This window comes from Suricata suricatta, chromosome 10, assembly GCF_006229205.1.
Source record: "Suricata suricatta isolate VVHF042 chromosome 10, meerkat_22Aug2017_6uvM2_HiC, whole genome shotgun sequence".
Taxonomy (NCBI): domain Eukaryota; kingdom Metazoa; phylum Chordata; class Mammalia; order Carnivora; family Herpestidae; genus Suricata; species Suricata suricatta.
The window spans coordinates 56,402,148-56,415,903 of NC_043709.1; the positions used below are offsets into that span (position 1 = coordinate 56,402,148).

The 13,756-nt window shown below is 37.9% G+C and overlaps 1 protein-coding gene across 3 annotated transcripts in view; it reads left to right on the top strand.

Annotated features, from left to right (window-relative positions):
* PRIM1 (DNA primase subunit 1) overlaps nucleotides 1–13,756 on the top strand; it is a 27,875-nt gene continuing 14,119 nt past the window's right edge. For 2 of the 3 annotated variants that reach the window (XM_029953502.1, XM_029953501.1), the window contains exons 1-9: nucleotides 1–159; nucleotides 812–969; nucleotides 9,354–9,460; nucleotides 9,532–9,605; nucleotides 10,463–10,599; nucleotides 10,963–11,021; nucleotides 12,384–12,493; nucleotides 13,275–13,363; nucleotides 13,531–13,672. In XM_029953502.1, the coding sequence (XP_029809362.1) occupies nucleotides 57–159; nucleotides 812–969; nucleotides 9,354–9,460; nucleotides 9,532–9,605; nucleotides 10,463–10,599; nucleotides 10,963–11,021; nucleotides 12,384–12,493; nucleotides 13,275–13,363; nucleotides 13,531–13,672 (979 nt within the window). In that variant the 5' untranslated portion in view covers nucleotides 1–56. Of the gene's footprint in view, nucleotides 205–811; nucleotides 970–9,353; nucleotides 9,461–9,531; nucleotides 9,606–10,462; nucleotides 10,600–10,962; nucleotides 11,022–12,383; nucleotides 12,494–13,274; nucleotides 13,364–13,530; nucleotides 13,673–13,756 lie in introns of all 3 variants that reach the window. The other variant, XM_029953503.1, reaches the window with a different exon arrangement.

Here is a 13,756-nt window from a genome sequence, read left to right on the forward strand (position 1 = left end):
TGTGTGGTTCCCGCCAATTCTTGCCGTAGTCCTGCGGACCAGGAGTACCGCGCACCATGGAGACGTTTGACCCTGCCGAGCTGCCCGAGCTGCTTAAGCTTTATTACCGGAGGCTTTTCCCCTACGCCCAGTACTATCGCTGGCTCAACTATGGTGGAGGTGATGGAAGCCGGGAGCGGAATGGGTAGTGGTTCGGAAGAGACGGTGAGGAGGTTCTGGGAGGGTATCTTAGAATGACAATGCTAAGTGTATAGGATATACTCTGCGCTTTGGGCCAGGCGCCATCGCGCACTATCTTGAACCCTCCCCACCACCTTTCAGGTGTAAATGGGCCAAAAGAGAGTATCGTAACCAGCCTCTGGCCACACAAAGACTGAGCTGCTGCTCCTTCCTCTACGTGGTCAGATTCACATTCAGTGCCCCGTTTACTGGCCGCGGCACCTGAACTAGGGAGATTCCTGGGTCACATAGTAGCTTGAAGCTGCAGAGGCATGTTCTGTATCAGGGACAAGCGGGGCATCCCCCGGGAGAGGAGAGGTACTGAACTCTTCGTAGCTGAATTTATTAGTGCCCACCGAAGAGAGACATGTGGCATTACATACTTAAAATACTTTTTCTTCATTTTTACTTTTTCCTATCAGATGCAGGAGAGTAAGCCCCTTCAAATTAGGAACTGTCTTTTTTTTTTTTTTAACCTGTAGCAATGTTGAGCACACAGACTCATTAAAAATACTCACATTGGTTAATGTTATGATGCCCCGTGCTGAATAAAGTACCAAATTAACTTTAAAATTGTATATTTATTTTGCAGTGACAAAGAATTACTTTCAACACCGTGAATTTTCATTCACATTGAAAGATGATATTTACATTCGCTACCAATCCTTCAACAACCAGAGTGATCTGGAAAAGGAGATGCAGAAAATGAATCCATACAAGATTGATATAGGCGCAGTATACTCCCACAGAGTAAGAAATTAATTTTTTATGTATTTTGTTTCATTTTTTAAACCAAGAGTGGATTGTAATCCCCATTGTTTTGAGGTTAAATTTTTAGAGTTTATTCTAGTTGAAGAGCTACATTTTATTTAACATTTTGCAAGTAGATTGTAATATTTTTTTGTTCTTGATACTCCTGACTGGAAATCATTTGGAAGTGAATTGGTTGTATTCTCACTAGGACAAAAAAATTGAGGATCTGGCTAAAAGACCAAATGAGGGGTTCCTGGATGACTCATTAGGTTTAAGCATCTGACTTTGGCTCAGGTCATGATCTCACGGGTTAATGGGGTCAAGCTGGTGTCAGACAATGTGCTGACAGCTCAGAACCTGGAGCCTACTTCAGATTCTGTGTCTTCTTCTCTCTCTGCCCCTCACCTGCTTGTGCTCTGTCTCTTTCTGTCTCTCAAAAATAAATAGATGTTTAAAAAATAATTTTAAAAGTTTTTAGCAATTTTTTAAATTTTTTTTTAATTTATTTTTTTACATTTATTTCTCTTTAAGAGACAGAGAGAGACAGAGTGTGAACAGGGGAGGAGAGAGACAGAGAATCTGAAGCAGGCGCCAGGCTCTGAGCTAGCTGTCAGCACAGAGCCCGATGCGGGGCTCAAACCCACGAACCGTGAGATCATGCCCTGAGCCGAAGTGGACGCTCAACCGACTGAGCCATTCAGGTGCCCCAAATGTTTATTATTTTTGAGAGAGACAGAGACAGAGGACAAGCAGGGGCCGGGCAGAAACAGAGAGGGAGACACAGAATCTGAAACAGGCTCCAGGCTCTGATCTGTCAGCAAAGAGCCGGACACAGGGCTCCAACTCAGGAATGATGAGATCTTATCCTGAACTGAAGTCAGATGCTTAACCAACGAAGCCACCCAGGCGCCACCCAAAATTTTATTTTTTGAAAAGATTAAATGAGGAAGTCAGCGTAGTTTAAAGGAGGGAATTTTAAAAGAATTACATTTTCTTCCAGCACTGGAGGGTTTATTGGTTTTGTTTTTTTGTTTTTTTAATGTCTATATCCAACATGACATGGAGTCGCATGCTGTACGCACTGAGCCAGCCAAGCAGCCCATGGAGTTATTCTTGATTTCTCGCTTTCTCTCATACTCCTATATCTGTTTCCACTAGGAAATCTCTTTAACTGTACCAAAATAATATCTGAAATCCAACCACTGGTACCAGTGGCACTACCATCATCATCATCTCTCATCTGAATTACTATAAAAACTTCTAAGTTTATTCCTATAGACTCTAGAGTCTATTCTCAACACAGAAGCCAATAATCCTTGTAAAACGAGTTAGATTCTGTGATTCCTCTGCTCAAAATCATTCTCTAGTGGCATCTCAGTTTACTTAGAATAAAAGCCCCTCTCTCCGCCTTACTCTCTTCACTCGGGCTGCACTGGCCTTTGCTCAAGCAGCTTCCACTGCCCAGAACCCATTTAGCAGGATATCTTCTCGGTTCCTTCCCTCACCTCCTCATGTCTTCATTCAGTGAGGCCTACACTAACTTGACACTCCTCCTGCCCATTGCCACTGATATAGTCTAAATGCCTAGAATAGTGCCTGGCAGAGAGAGTACACTGTAGATACATGTTGAATGAATGAACATACCAAAATTGCCCTTCTTTCTCTCCTTAAAAATACACACTTGGGGGGAGAAATACATTCATGTGAAAGTAGCTTTTACATGGAGTTTCCCATTTCTCATATAACTTATTTTTTATATCAATCCTCATTATTTTTTTACAAGGAGAAAACAGGCTAGGAGAACTTAAACAATTTTCCCTAAGAGACACAATTTCTAAATTATAGAGCTAAGACCTGAACCCAGGTTTTCTGATTTAAATCCCAAGGGATGGGAAGAAGTGGTTAAAAAGGGCAGGCAAGAAAAACGCTTTTGAACAGTTTACTTCTCCTTATTTTTTAAGGTAGTTTATTTTTTTACTTATTTATTTTTTAATTTAGTTTTTTTGTTTTTTTTGTTTTTTTTTTTTAAGAGAAAGAGAAAGGGCAAGCATGGGAGGGGATGGGGAGAGAGAGAGAAAGAGAGTCTCAAGCAGGCCACGCTCAGCACAGAGCCTGATGCCGGGCTCCATCCCACGACACTAGGATCATAACCTGAGCCAAAATCAACAGCTCAACCAACTGAGACACCCAGGCACCCCAATTTTTTTTTAGTAATCTCTGTGGCCAATATGGGGCTTGAACTCGTGAGTCACATGCTCTACCCACTAAGCCAGCCAGGCATCCCTACTTCTCTTTAGGGTTAGAGATTAAAAATGTATCTATAGAAGGGCCTTCTTCTTAACACTGAAGGAGGATAAATCTCATTTTTTAAGAAATTTAATCCAAGTTAGTTAACATATAGTGTAATAATGATTTCAGAAATAGAATTTAGTGATTCATCACTTAAATATAATAGTGCACATCCTAATAAGTGCCCTCCTTACTGCCCATCATCCATTTAGCCCATTCCCCTCAACCAGCACCTCTCCAGCAACCCTGTTTGTTCTCTGTATTTGAGTCTCTTAGAATTTGCCTCCCTCTCTGTTTTTATCTTATTTTTCCTTCCCTTCCCCTATGTTCATCTGTTTTGTTTCTCGAATTCCACACACGAGTAGTCATATGATATTAGTCTTTCTCTGACTGATTTATTTCACTTAGCATAATACATTCTAGTTCCATTCATGTTGTGAATGGCAAAATTTCATTCTTTTTGATCCCCAAGTAATTAATATTCCATTTGTGTGTGTGGGTGTGTGTGCGTGCGTGTCTATATATGCCATATCTTCTTTATCCATTCATCAATCGATGGACATTTGGGCTCTTTCTATAATTTGGCTATTATTAATAGCACTGCTATCAAATTGAGATGCATGTGCCCCTTCAAATCAGCATTTTTGTATCCTTTGAATAAATACCTAATAGTGCAGTTACTGATTTGTAGGGTAGCTCTTTTTAATTTTTTGAGGAACATCCATACTGTTCTCCAGAGTGGGGGCACCAGTTTGCATTCCCACCAACAATGCAAGAGGGTTCCCCTTTCTCCATATCCTCACCAACATCTGTTGATTCCTAAGTTGTGAATTTAGCCATTCTGACAGGTGTGGGGTGGTATCTCATTGTGGTTTTGATTTGTATTTCCTTGATGATAGGTGATGTTGAGCATCTTTTCATGTGTCTGTTAGCCATCTGGATGTCTTCTTTGGAAAATTGTTCATGTCTTCTGCCCATTTCTTAACTGGGTTATTTGTTTTTTGGGTGTTGAGTTTGATGAGTTCTTAATTGATTTTGGATACCAACCCTTTATCAGGTATGTCATTTGCAAATATCGTCTCCCATTCCGTAGGCTGCCTTTTATTTAGTTTGGTTGATTGTTTCCTTCTCTGGGCAGAAGTTTTTATTTTGATGAGGTCCCAATAGTTCATTTTTGCTTCTATTTATTTCCCTTGCCTCTAAAGACATGTCTAATAAGAAGCTGCTACAGCAAAGGTCAGAGAGGTTGCTGCCTGTTTTCTCCTCTAGTATTTTGATGGTTTCCTGTCTTACATTTAGATCTTTCATCCATTTTGGGTATATTTTTATGTATGGTGTAAAAAGGTCATCCAGGTTTATTCTCCTGCATGTTGCTGTCCAGTCTTCCCAACATCATTTGCTAAAGAGGCTGTCTTTTTTCCATTGGACATTCTTTCCTGCTTTGTCAGAGATTAGTTGGCCATATATTTGTGGGTCCATTTCTGGGTTCTTTATTTTGTTCCATTGATCCATGTGTCTGTTTTGTACCATTATTCTAGTGTCTTAATGATTACAACTTTATAATACAGCTTGAAGTCCAGAATTGTGATGCCTCCAGCTTTGGTTTTCTTTTTCAACATTATTTTGGCTATTTGAGGTCTTTTCTGGTTCCATACAAATTTTAGAATCATTTGTTCTAGCTCTGTGAAGAAGACTGGTGTTATTTTGATAGGGATTATACTGAATGTATAAATTGCTTTGGGTAGTGTAGACATTTTAATAATATTTCTTTTTCCAATCCATGAGCTTAAAATGTTTTTCCATTTCTTTGCATCTTCAATTTCTTTCATAAGCTTTCTATAGTTTTCAGTGTACAGATCTTTTACCTTTTTACCTTATTCCTAGGTATTTTATGGGTTTTGGTACGAAATCTCATTTTTTTACTGGGCAAAAACAGAAGCATCTATAGCCCTTTTTTCTTTTGTGGGTTTTTTTAGTGTATGTGTGATTTTTATCAGTTCTATGCATGTAGTTTACAAAATCAAGTATTTCTATTAATTAGGCCTTAGGAGTCTCCTTCTCCTCCCATTATTTTCTGCACCCCAGAGGCAGCCACTTTCTTCTGGCTGATTCTTAAGGTATTTGCCCCCTTGTCTGTAAGTAACATTTTCTGTTTCTCCCATTTTTCCATTTTAAGCATTATCTACTAACTTTCCACTCTGGCAGATGAGAGTTTAGCTTTCTTTTACCTCACTGCCTACCCTCACCTCACCTTTCCATTTCCACATGTTTCTAATATGTTTGTTAGATTAAAAATCAGGATTAGATCACTAAGTCAACCCCAAACTCCTTGCCAATTATCTGAATATTCCAAAGTATTCAGACCTAACAGGTAGTTTGTCAGTTTCACCCTGAAGAAATTTTCCTGGCAGACTTCTGACCTCAAGCTGGACCGATTGCCTCTAAGCCTATTGGATAAATATGATCTGGTAATCACCCCAATTTTCTTCCACCTCTCTCCTATTTTGGATCCTGTGCTGCCCTAATTCTTTTTTCTCTTTTTGGTTTACTTCCTTATTTTGGTAGAACACATCCTCTCTGAGCTTCCCAAGAAAAGATGCATAGAAGACAAAATATTTGACACCTTCTGTATCTGGAAAATACCTTCATTCTACATTTATGCTTAACTAATGTTGAGTTTTTAAATCATTTTCCCTTAGAATTTTGCATTATCTGCTAGTCTCCAGTGTTGCTATTAAGAAGACACTGCCTCCCCCATTCTGATTCTTGTTCTACCGTGTTGGACCTAAAAGCTCTTAGGATTTTCTGCCTATCCCCTCTGTCCCTAATGTTCTAAAATTTCACTTGACATGCATCTTTTTGTACCTATTGTGCTAAATACTTGATGGGCTATTATGATCATGAACTGCTATCCTTCAATTCTGGGAATTTCCCTCTCCCTTTTTTTTTTTAGATTGTATTTTTAAGTAAAAAAAAATTTTATTTTATTATTGCTTTAATGTTTATTTATATTTGAGAGCAGGAGAGACAGAGTCCAGCCCAAGGAGGGGCAGAGAGAGAGGGAGACACAGAACCCAGTAGGCTCCAGGCTCTGAGCTGTCAGGACAGAGCCTGATATAGGGCTCAAACCCACACACTGTGAGATCATGACCTGAGCTGAAGTCAGATATTCAACTGACTAAGCCTCTCAGGCCCCTCCATAATTTTATTTTTTAAAAATCTCTGCACCCATCATGGAGCTCGAACTTATAAACCAGAGATTAAGAGTCTCATGGTCTACCAACTAAGCCAGCCAGGCACTTCAATCTTTTTTTTAATACAATTTTTCCTATCTATAATTTTTCTCTGGTCTCTCCAGAAATCCTAAAGTCAGATAGTACATGTCTTAAACTGGTTCACTAGTTTTTTCCTCCTATTTTCTGTATTTTGTCCTTTGGCCCTACTTTCTAGGGAATTTCCTCAGAGGTTTTCATTTTTGCTATTATACTTTAATTTCCAAGAACTTTTTTTTCATTGACGTGTCTTATCTGAGGATATCAGTGATAGTTATTTTTTCTTTAATTTTCTTCTGTTGTACAGTCTTATTTTCTCAAAGTTGCTTTTTTCCTGTTTTTTCCCCTTTTTCATATTAGAGGCTTTCCTCCATAAGTCTGGTAATTTCTTACATGTTGCATTTATTAAAAAATAAAGTAGGCTCCTTCCTGGGTTGCTCAGGCAGGTAAGCATCCAACTTCAGCTCAGGTTGTGATCTCACAGTTCGTGAGCTCGAGCCCTGTGTTAGGCTCTGTGCTGCCAGCTCGGGGCCTGTAGCCTGCTTCAGATTCTGTCTCCCTCTCTCTCTGCCCCTCCCCCACTCATGCTTGCTCTCTCTCAAAAATAAACAAACATAAAAAAATAGAGTACTAAAAAGCTAATTGGAAGTTCTATATACATGGCTGAGATTTCTTTATTACATGGTGATCTGACTTGGTCATCTTTTTGGGAGGAAGCTCTAATGTCAGTTTATCTAGATCTTTGCTTGAATGAAAACTCCACTAGCACAGAGACCTGTTTTGATCACTGATCTATATTCTGAGAGCCTTTAACAGTGCCTAACATTCCTGATCAGGTTCTTCAGAGAGGAATCTTCTGGTTTCCCTGGGTAGCAGTGATAGGGTTCAGTGGGGGAAGAGGGCTGGGTCTCAACTTTCCATATGTAAATGGCCACGTAATCCCCTATAATCAGTATACCACATCTTTCTCCAACTGTACCTGTTGTTCCTGCCCCCCATCCCAGTACAGAGACCCACTGTTTGAAGTTCTCCAGATAATAATTCAGGTGGTTTTGCAGTCATCTAGCTCTGCAGAGTAAATGGAGGAATCTGGAGAACTGCTTTATGAATAGATTTTTAACCAGTACTCTTAGTTTTAGTCTTAGCTTTATCACCACCACCACGACACTCTCTCTTCTTACTCCAGAGATACCCCCTGTGACCAGAGATTTTTAGGGATGCTGAGATGTAAATTGGGTTGCTTCATATCTTTCCTTACTGAGAGCATAAGATTCAGCTCTTATGGGTATCCTTATAAAAATTGTGGTAGTATTTTCTCCTATCTGGTACTTTTTTAAGATTTTAATATTTTTTTAATATTTATTTTTGAGAGAGAAAGAGTGTGAGTGGGACCAGAGCAGAGGCACGGGGGACAGAGGATCCAAAGAGGGCTCCTCGCTGATAGTAGCAAACCCGATGTGGAGCTCTAACTCACAAATCATGGGATCATGACCTGAGCCAAAGTTGGATACTCAGCTAAGTCACCCAGGTTCAGGAATGCCCCCAAGACATGCCTTTCTTAAGAAAATCTTTACCATCATTTTTATGCAAGTTTAGAAGAGCAAGATAAGTGTCTATATTCAGTCTGCCTTTTATACCTGGTGATCCATAACCTCAAAGGAGGCTACTCACAGCTTAAGCCAAAGGCTCAGTTCAAACTAATTGAGATCTTTGGGATTATTGAAAAGTTTTATTTTTTTTTAAGATTTTATTTTTTTTTATTTATTTTTGAGAGACAGAGACAGCACAGCAGGGGAGGGTCAGAGAGAGAGGGAGATACAGAATCCAAAGCAGGCTTCCAGGCTCTGAGTTAGCTGTCAGCACAGAGCCTGATGCAGGGGCTTGAACCCACGAACCATGAGATCATACCCTGAGCTGAAGCCAGACGCCTAACCAACTGAGCCACCCAGGCGCCCCTTAAAGATTTTATTTTTAAGTAATCTCTATACCCAATGAGGGACTTGAACTCACAACCCTGAGGTAGAGTTGCATGCCCTACTAACTGAGCCAGCCAGGCACCCCTATTGAAAAATTTTAAATACATTTTTGTTACTTATATGTCCAGTAACAATTAAACATCATTAAAACAGCTTGCAATAGGGCACTAATTATATGTATGTACTTTTTTCCTTAACAGAAACCTAAAAATGTATTATTATGATTTGTATTAACAAATATTTATTACTCAAAGTTACATGTCAATTATATCTCAGTAGAACTGAAAAAAAATTTTATGGCAATATAGATTTATCAAAACCTGTTTTAAGTAAATGTATACTATCATCAGTTCTGGATGTACAGAATCCAAATTAATGAACTTTAACTGAAATAGAATTGGCATTGTATTGCATTGTTTCTTCGTTTCTCTCTGGACACTTTTTTTGTGTGGGTGGAAAACAGCGTAATTGGTAGCATGACTGCTCTTATAGAAATTGATTGAGGGGCGCCAGGGTGGCTCAGTCGGCTAGGCCTCCGGCTTCGGCTCAGGTCAGATCTCACATTCGTGGGTTCGAGCCCCGTGTCAGGCTTTGTGCTGACAGCTAGCTCAGAGCCTGGAGCCTGCTTCCGGTTCTGTGTCTCCTTCTCTCTCTGCCCCTCCCCCTCTCATGCTCTGTCTCCATCTTTATCAAAAATAAATAAAACATTAAAAAAAAAGAAATTGATATTTTTTGTTTGGGTTTTTTTGTTTGTTTTTTGGGTTATACCCGTGTGTACGTATTATTTATTTACTTATTTATTTATTTAAAATACTTAAAAAATACTTCTTTTCTCTACTTGTAGCCCAATCAACACAATACAGTAAAGCTGGGAGCTTTCCAGGCTCAGGAAAAAGAATTGGTGTTTGACATTGACATGACAGACTATGACGATGTGAGGAGATGTTGTAGGTAAGTGCTGCATGCCTTGCTGGTAGGGTGAGTGGTGTCACTAACAGTGAGTAATGATGCCTTTGCTCCAGTTCTGCAGACATATGTTCTAAGTGCTGGACCCTCATGACGATGGCCATACACATAATCGACCGAGCACTGAAGGGCAAGTATTGGCAGTGCCTGAGTGGGGTCAAATGCAAGAATCTATTTTCCTCTGAATATCTGTCTGTCTATACCATTTTATAATCAACTCTCATAAATTTCTAACAATTTTCCATGAAACATATGGCCAGAAAATAAAAGATTAGAATAAAGTTGTAGTTTAAATTCTAATAAAGCTCTTGATCAAACCAGTGAGTTTTTTTCCCAATTCATTCATCTGTCGAGCAGCTCTGTGTGCTACATACTGTCCTAGGTGAGGGAAAGAAATATGAAAGATAATGATTACCTCAAGTAGGTTATGCAGTCTAAAGAAAACAAAATTGAGGATTATATTTATGTTAAGTAATATGCACAGCATTCCATGGAGATATAGAACAGCAGGAGTGCATACAGGAATAGGAAAAGACTGGATCAGAAAAGGCTTCCTAGAAAAGATGTTGATAAAGATGATAGTGATATTAAAAATAGCTAACTCTTGTGCTCATTTCAGTAGCATATATACTAAAAATAGCTAACTCTAATATAGGCTGCTTATTATGTACGAGACACTGTTCTAAACACTTTAAATTTATTAACTTTTTTAATATGCCTAGACTGGGTCTTTAATGATAAATGGCAATTGGTCAGGGAGAGAAATAGAAATGCTGGGACATGAAGAAATTCTTGGCAGAGAAACCAAAATAGGTATTGACATGAAGGCAAAAGCATGGAGGACACAGAAAACTACAAATAATTCAGAATAGTTAATGTGAGTACATGTGCATAAGAGGCAAAAATGAAGCTAAGGAAGTAAGCAAGAACCAGGAGTTTATAAATTTATTTCTAGATTTTAAAACCTATTATTTCTCCCCTCCTCAGAGGACTTTGGATTTAAGCATCGTCTCTGGGTATATTCTGGAAGGAGAGGTGTTCATTGTTGGGTCTGTGATGATTCAGTTAGAAAATTGTCCTCTGCAGTACGTTCTGGGATAGTTGAATATTTGAGCCTTGTAAAGGTAAGAGCTGAATGATAATTACATTTCTTTGTTTGCTAGATGTTACCAAGCCTGAAATGTTTAGTGACAAAATTAAACTTTTAAAGCATCCACATTCCAGAGTAGATGATCTTACCAGCAAGTCAAGATAGTAGCTACACTTTTTAAGATCTGTTTGTGACAAAAGGGAAATTACTTTTCTGGTTCGATTATGTCAAATAAAGGTAACCCAGAAAGTTACACATATTGAGACTATATAAAATAGCATCTAAACTTTTATATGTTGACAGTTTTTTTTTTAAACCAGTAGCTTTAGAACACATGAAAGAAAATTTTAAATTATTTCATTTATTTCATATACTTTTTTGATGGTTTATTTTTCAGGGTGGTCAAGACGTTAAAAAGAAAGTCCACCTAAGCGAAAAAATGCACCCTTTTGTCAGGTTTGTTGGGAAAGACTATGCAGTTTAAATTGTATTTGGTTTACTTGCATATACCTTTAGAATTATCTTGTTATAATTAGTTTTCCCTACTGGGATAGCACTTTACAATGATAACAGTGATACAGTGTATATAATGATACAATGATAGAGTTCATTGAATGACTACTTCATGCTGCAGTATTCATGATAGGTGTTTTACAAATGTTCTCAGTGGTTTGAACAATAACTTCATGATGGACATGATGGTATTTCCATTTATAGATGAAGAAAGTGGAAGTTGAAAAGATCATATAATTTGCTTGGCACCACACAAGTAACTGTTAAATTCAGGATTCATTTCCTGGTCTGCCTAATTTCAAAATCCATACTCTTCCCACTGAATTCACTACTTCTCTGGGTGAAAAGAGCATTGCATTAAGAGTAGAATCTCGGGGCGCCTGGGTGGCTCAGTTGGTTAAGCCTCCGACTTCGGCTCAGGTCAGATCTCACGTTCGTGGGTTCGAGCCCCGCGTCAGGCTCTGTGCTGGCAGCTAGCTGTGTCTCCTTCTCTCTCTGTCCCTCCCCCTCTCATACTCTGTCTCTCTCTGTATCAAAAAATAAATAAAAACATTTTAAAAAATTAAAAAAAAAAGAGTAAGAATCTCTATTCTCCAACTTACTAAGACCTTAAAAAAAAATATTAGAGCCTCTATTTCCTTAACTGTATGATGGGGAAAACAACATCTCCTTCTCCTCAGAGTTGTGGCAAATTTTAAATGAAACTATAGATGTGAAGTCTGCAAAATGCTAAGCACTGTATAACTGTTGAGATGTTAAAGCATGTAATTCAGAGTAGAAACTATATAGTCTATTTCACATTCTACTACTGATGTATTATTATGTTGTCCTGGCTTGGTTGCTGTCTTCCCTTGTTACGTATTTATGATGCTATTAACCTTCTAAGTAGTGGAGTTTAAGAAATAAACATTTCTTGGGGCACCTGGGTGGCTCAGCTGGTTAAGCATCCGATTCTTGATCTCAGTTCAGATATTGATCTGAGAGGCGTAAATTTAAGCCTGTGGAGCCTACTTTAAAAAAAAAGTAAACATTTCTTGAATATCTGTTCTAAGCCAGGTACTATCTACAGTAGGTTCTTCCCCCTTAGAATGTCTTAGTTAACTCTCATAACCTTGCAAAGGGGTATTATTCCCATTTTACATAGCTAAACTCTATTTGTATTTTTCTGATTAGACTAATACATGCTCATTAAAAAAAAAGGTTTTTTTCAGTAAAAGTAAACACGAGCCACCCAAATAACAACAGAATCTATGCAGTGTATGTGTTGCTAATAGTATTAGGACTTTGTTATTGTTATTCCTACAGAAAATCTATAAACATAATAAAAAAGTACTTTGAAGACTATGCCTTAGTTGATCAAGATATTCTTGAAAATAAAGAAAGCTGGGATAAGATCTTAGCCCTTGTTCCTGAAAATATCCTTTCCCAAGACCATTTCTATGTTAGCTACATGTATTTATCTAGGATATTAATAAATGTATTCTGCCTGCATGTTCTCATATACTTACTCTTAAAATTTAATCCTTTTACACCAAACATCTGTTTTTCTGCATTTTATTATCTCTAGTCTGGCACCTAAGAAATGAGGCCATTTGAGAAAGAAATTTCCTCATTTTGGAAGTTGATCCTCATAGAATTAATGGATACTTAAACAATGCTGAATCATGTAGTCAAAATATGTACAGACCAGGGAAAGCTTTTATATTAAACCAAATATTTGTTTTGGCATTCTTTCTTTTTTATCAGTATCATATTTCTACAGGGTAGTTTTTTAAGGATATGTGTTCAATTAATATTTGCATTTTAGAGGGGCACCTTGGTGGCTTAGTCATTTAAGCATCTGACTCACGATTTTGTCTCAGGTCATGATCTCATGGTTTTGTGCATCCAAGCCCCACATCAGGCTCTGTGCTCACAGTGTGGAGCTTGCTTGGATTCTCTCTCTCTCGACCTCTTCCCTGCTCATGCTATCTTTCTCTCTCTCTCAAGATAAATAAATATATTTAAATATATAAAAATACATATTTTCTAAAATTTATATTTAGAATATAAATATATGTACATATATATATTTACATTTTAGAAAACAGTAATTACTGCTTAGTAAACTTTCAGTTATCCTTGTGGTAACACATAATGAAAATAAGTTGTTCATTGATGTGTCCTAAATGAGTGTGTTCCTTAATGACTCATCACCAATTCATGAGAAACTTCAGCAAAATTTCCCAAGGTGTCACAGTTCACTTCAGCGTTGGGAGTATTTGAAGAAAGCCGTCAGCTCTCAGGTACATTCCATCGAAATCTGTTATAAACATAATAATGTAATTCTTAATTAAATTCTGATTGTTTTGCTTAGTAAGTTAAAAATCATTGAAAATCATTTTTAACCAATTTTAAAGAAATCCTCAACAGTTCCTACTGATCCTTATGCTAGACTTGCATCTGCTTTTAGGATAATACCAAAAATGACAAATGTGGATCCTTGCTCGAATGTGAGATCATGCTCCAGTATTGTTTTCCACGGCTGGATATCAATGTTAGCAAAGGAATCAATCATTTGCTGAAGAGCCCTTTTAGTGTTCATCCTAAAACAGGTACAATGTAAAGAAAGTAAACTAGAAGGAAAATGAAAGTTTTAATTGTTGATTAGTAGCTACCAGATGAGTTTCCACTAAATA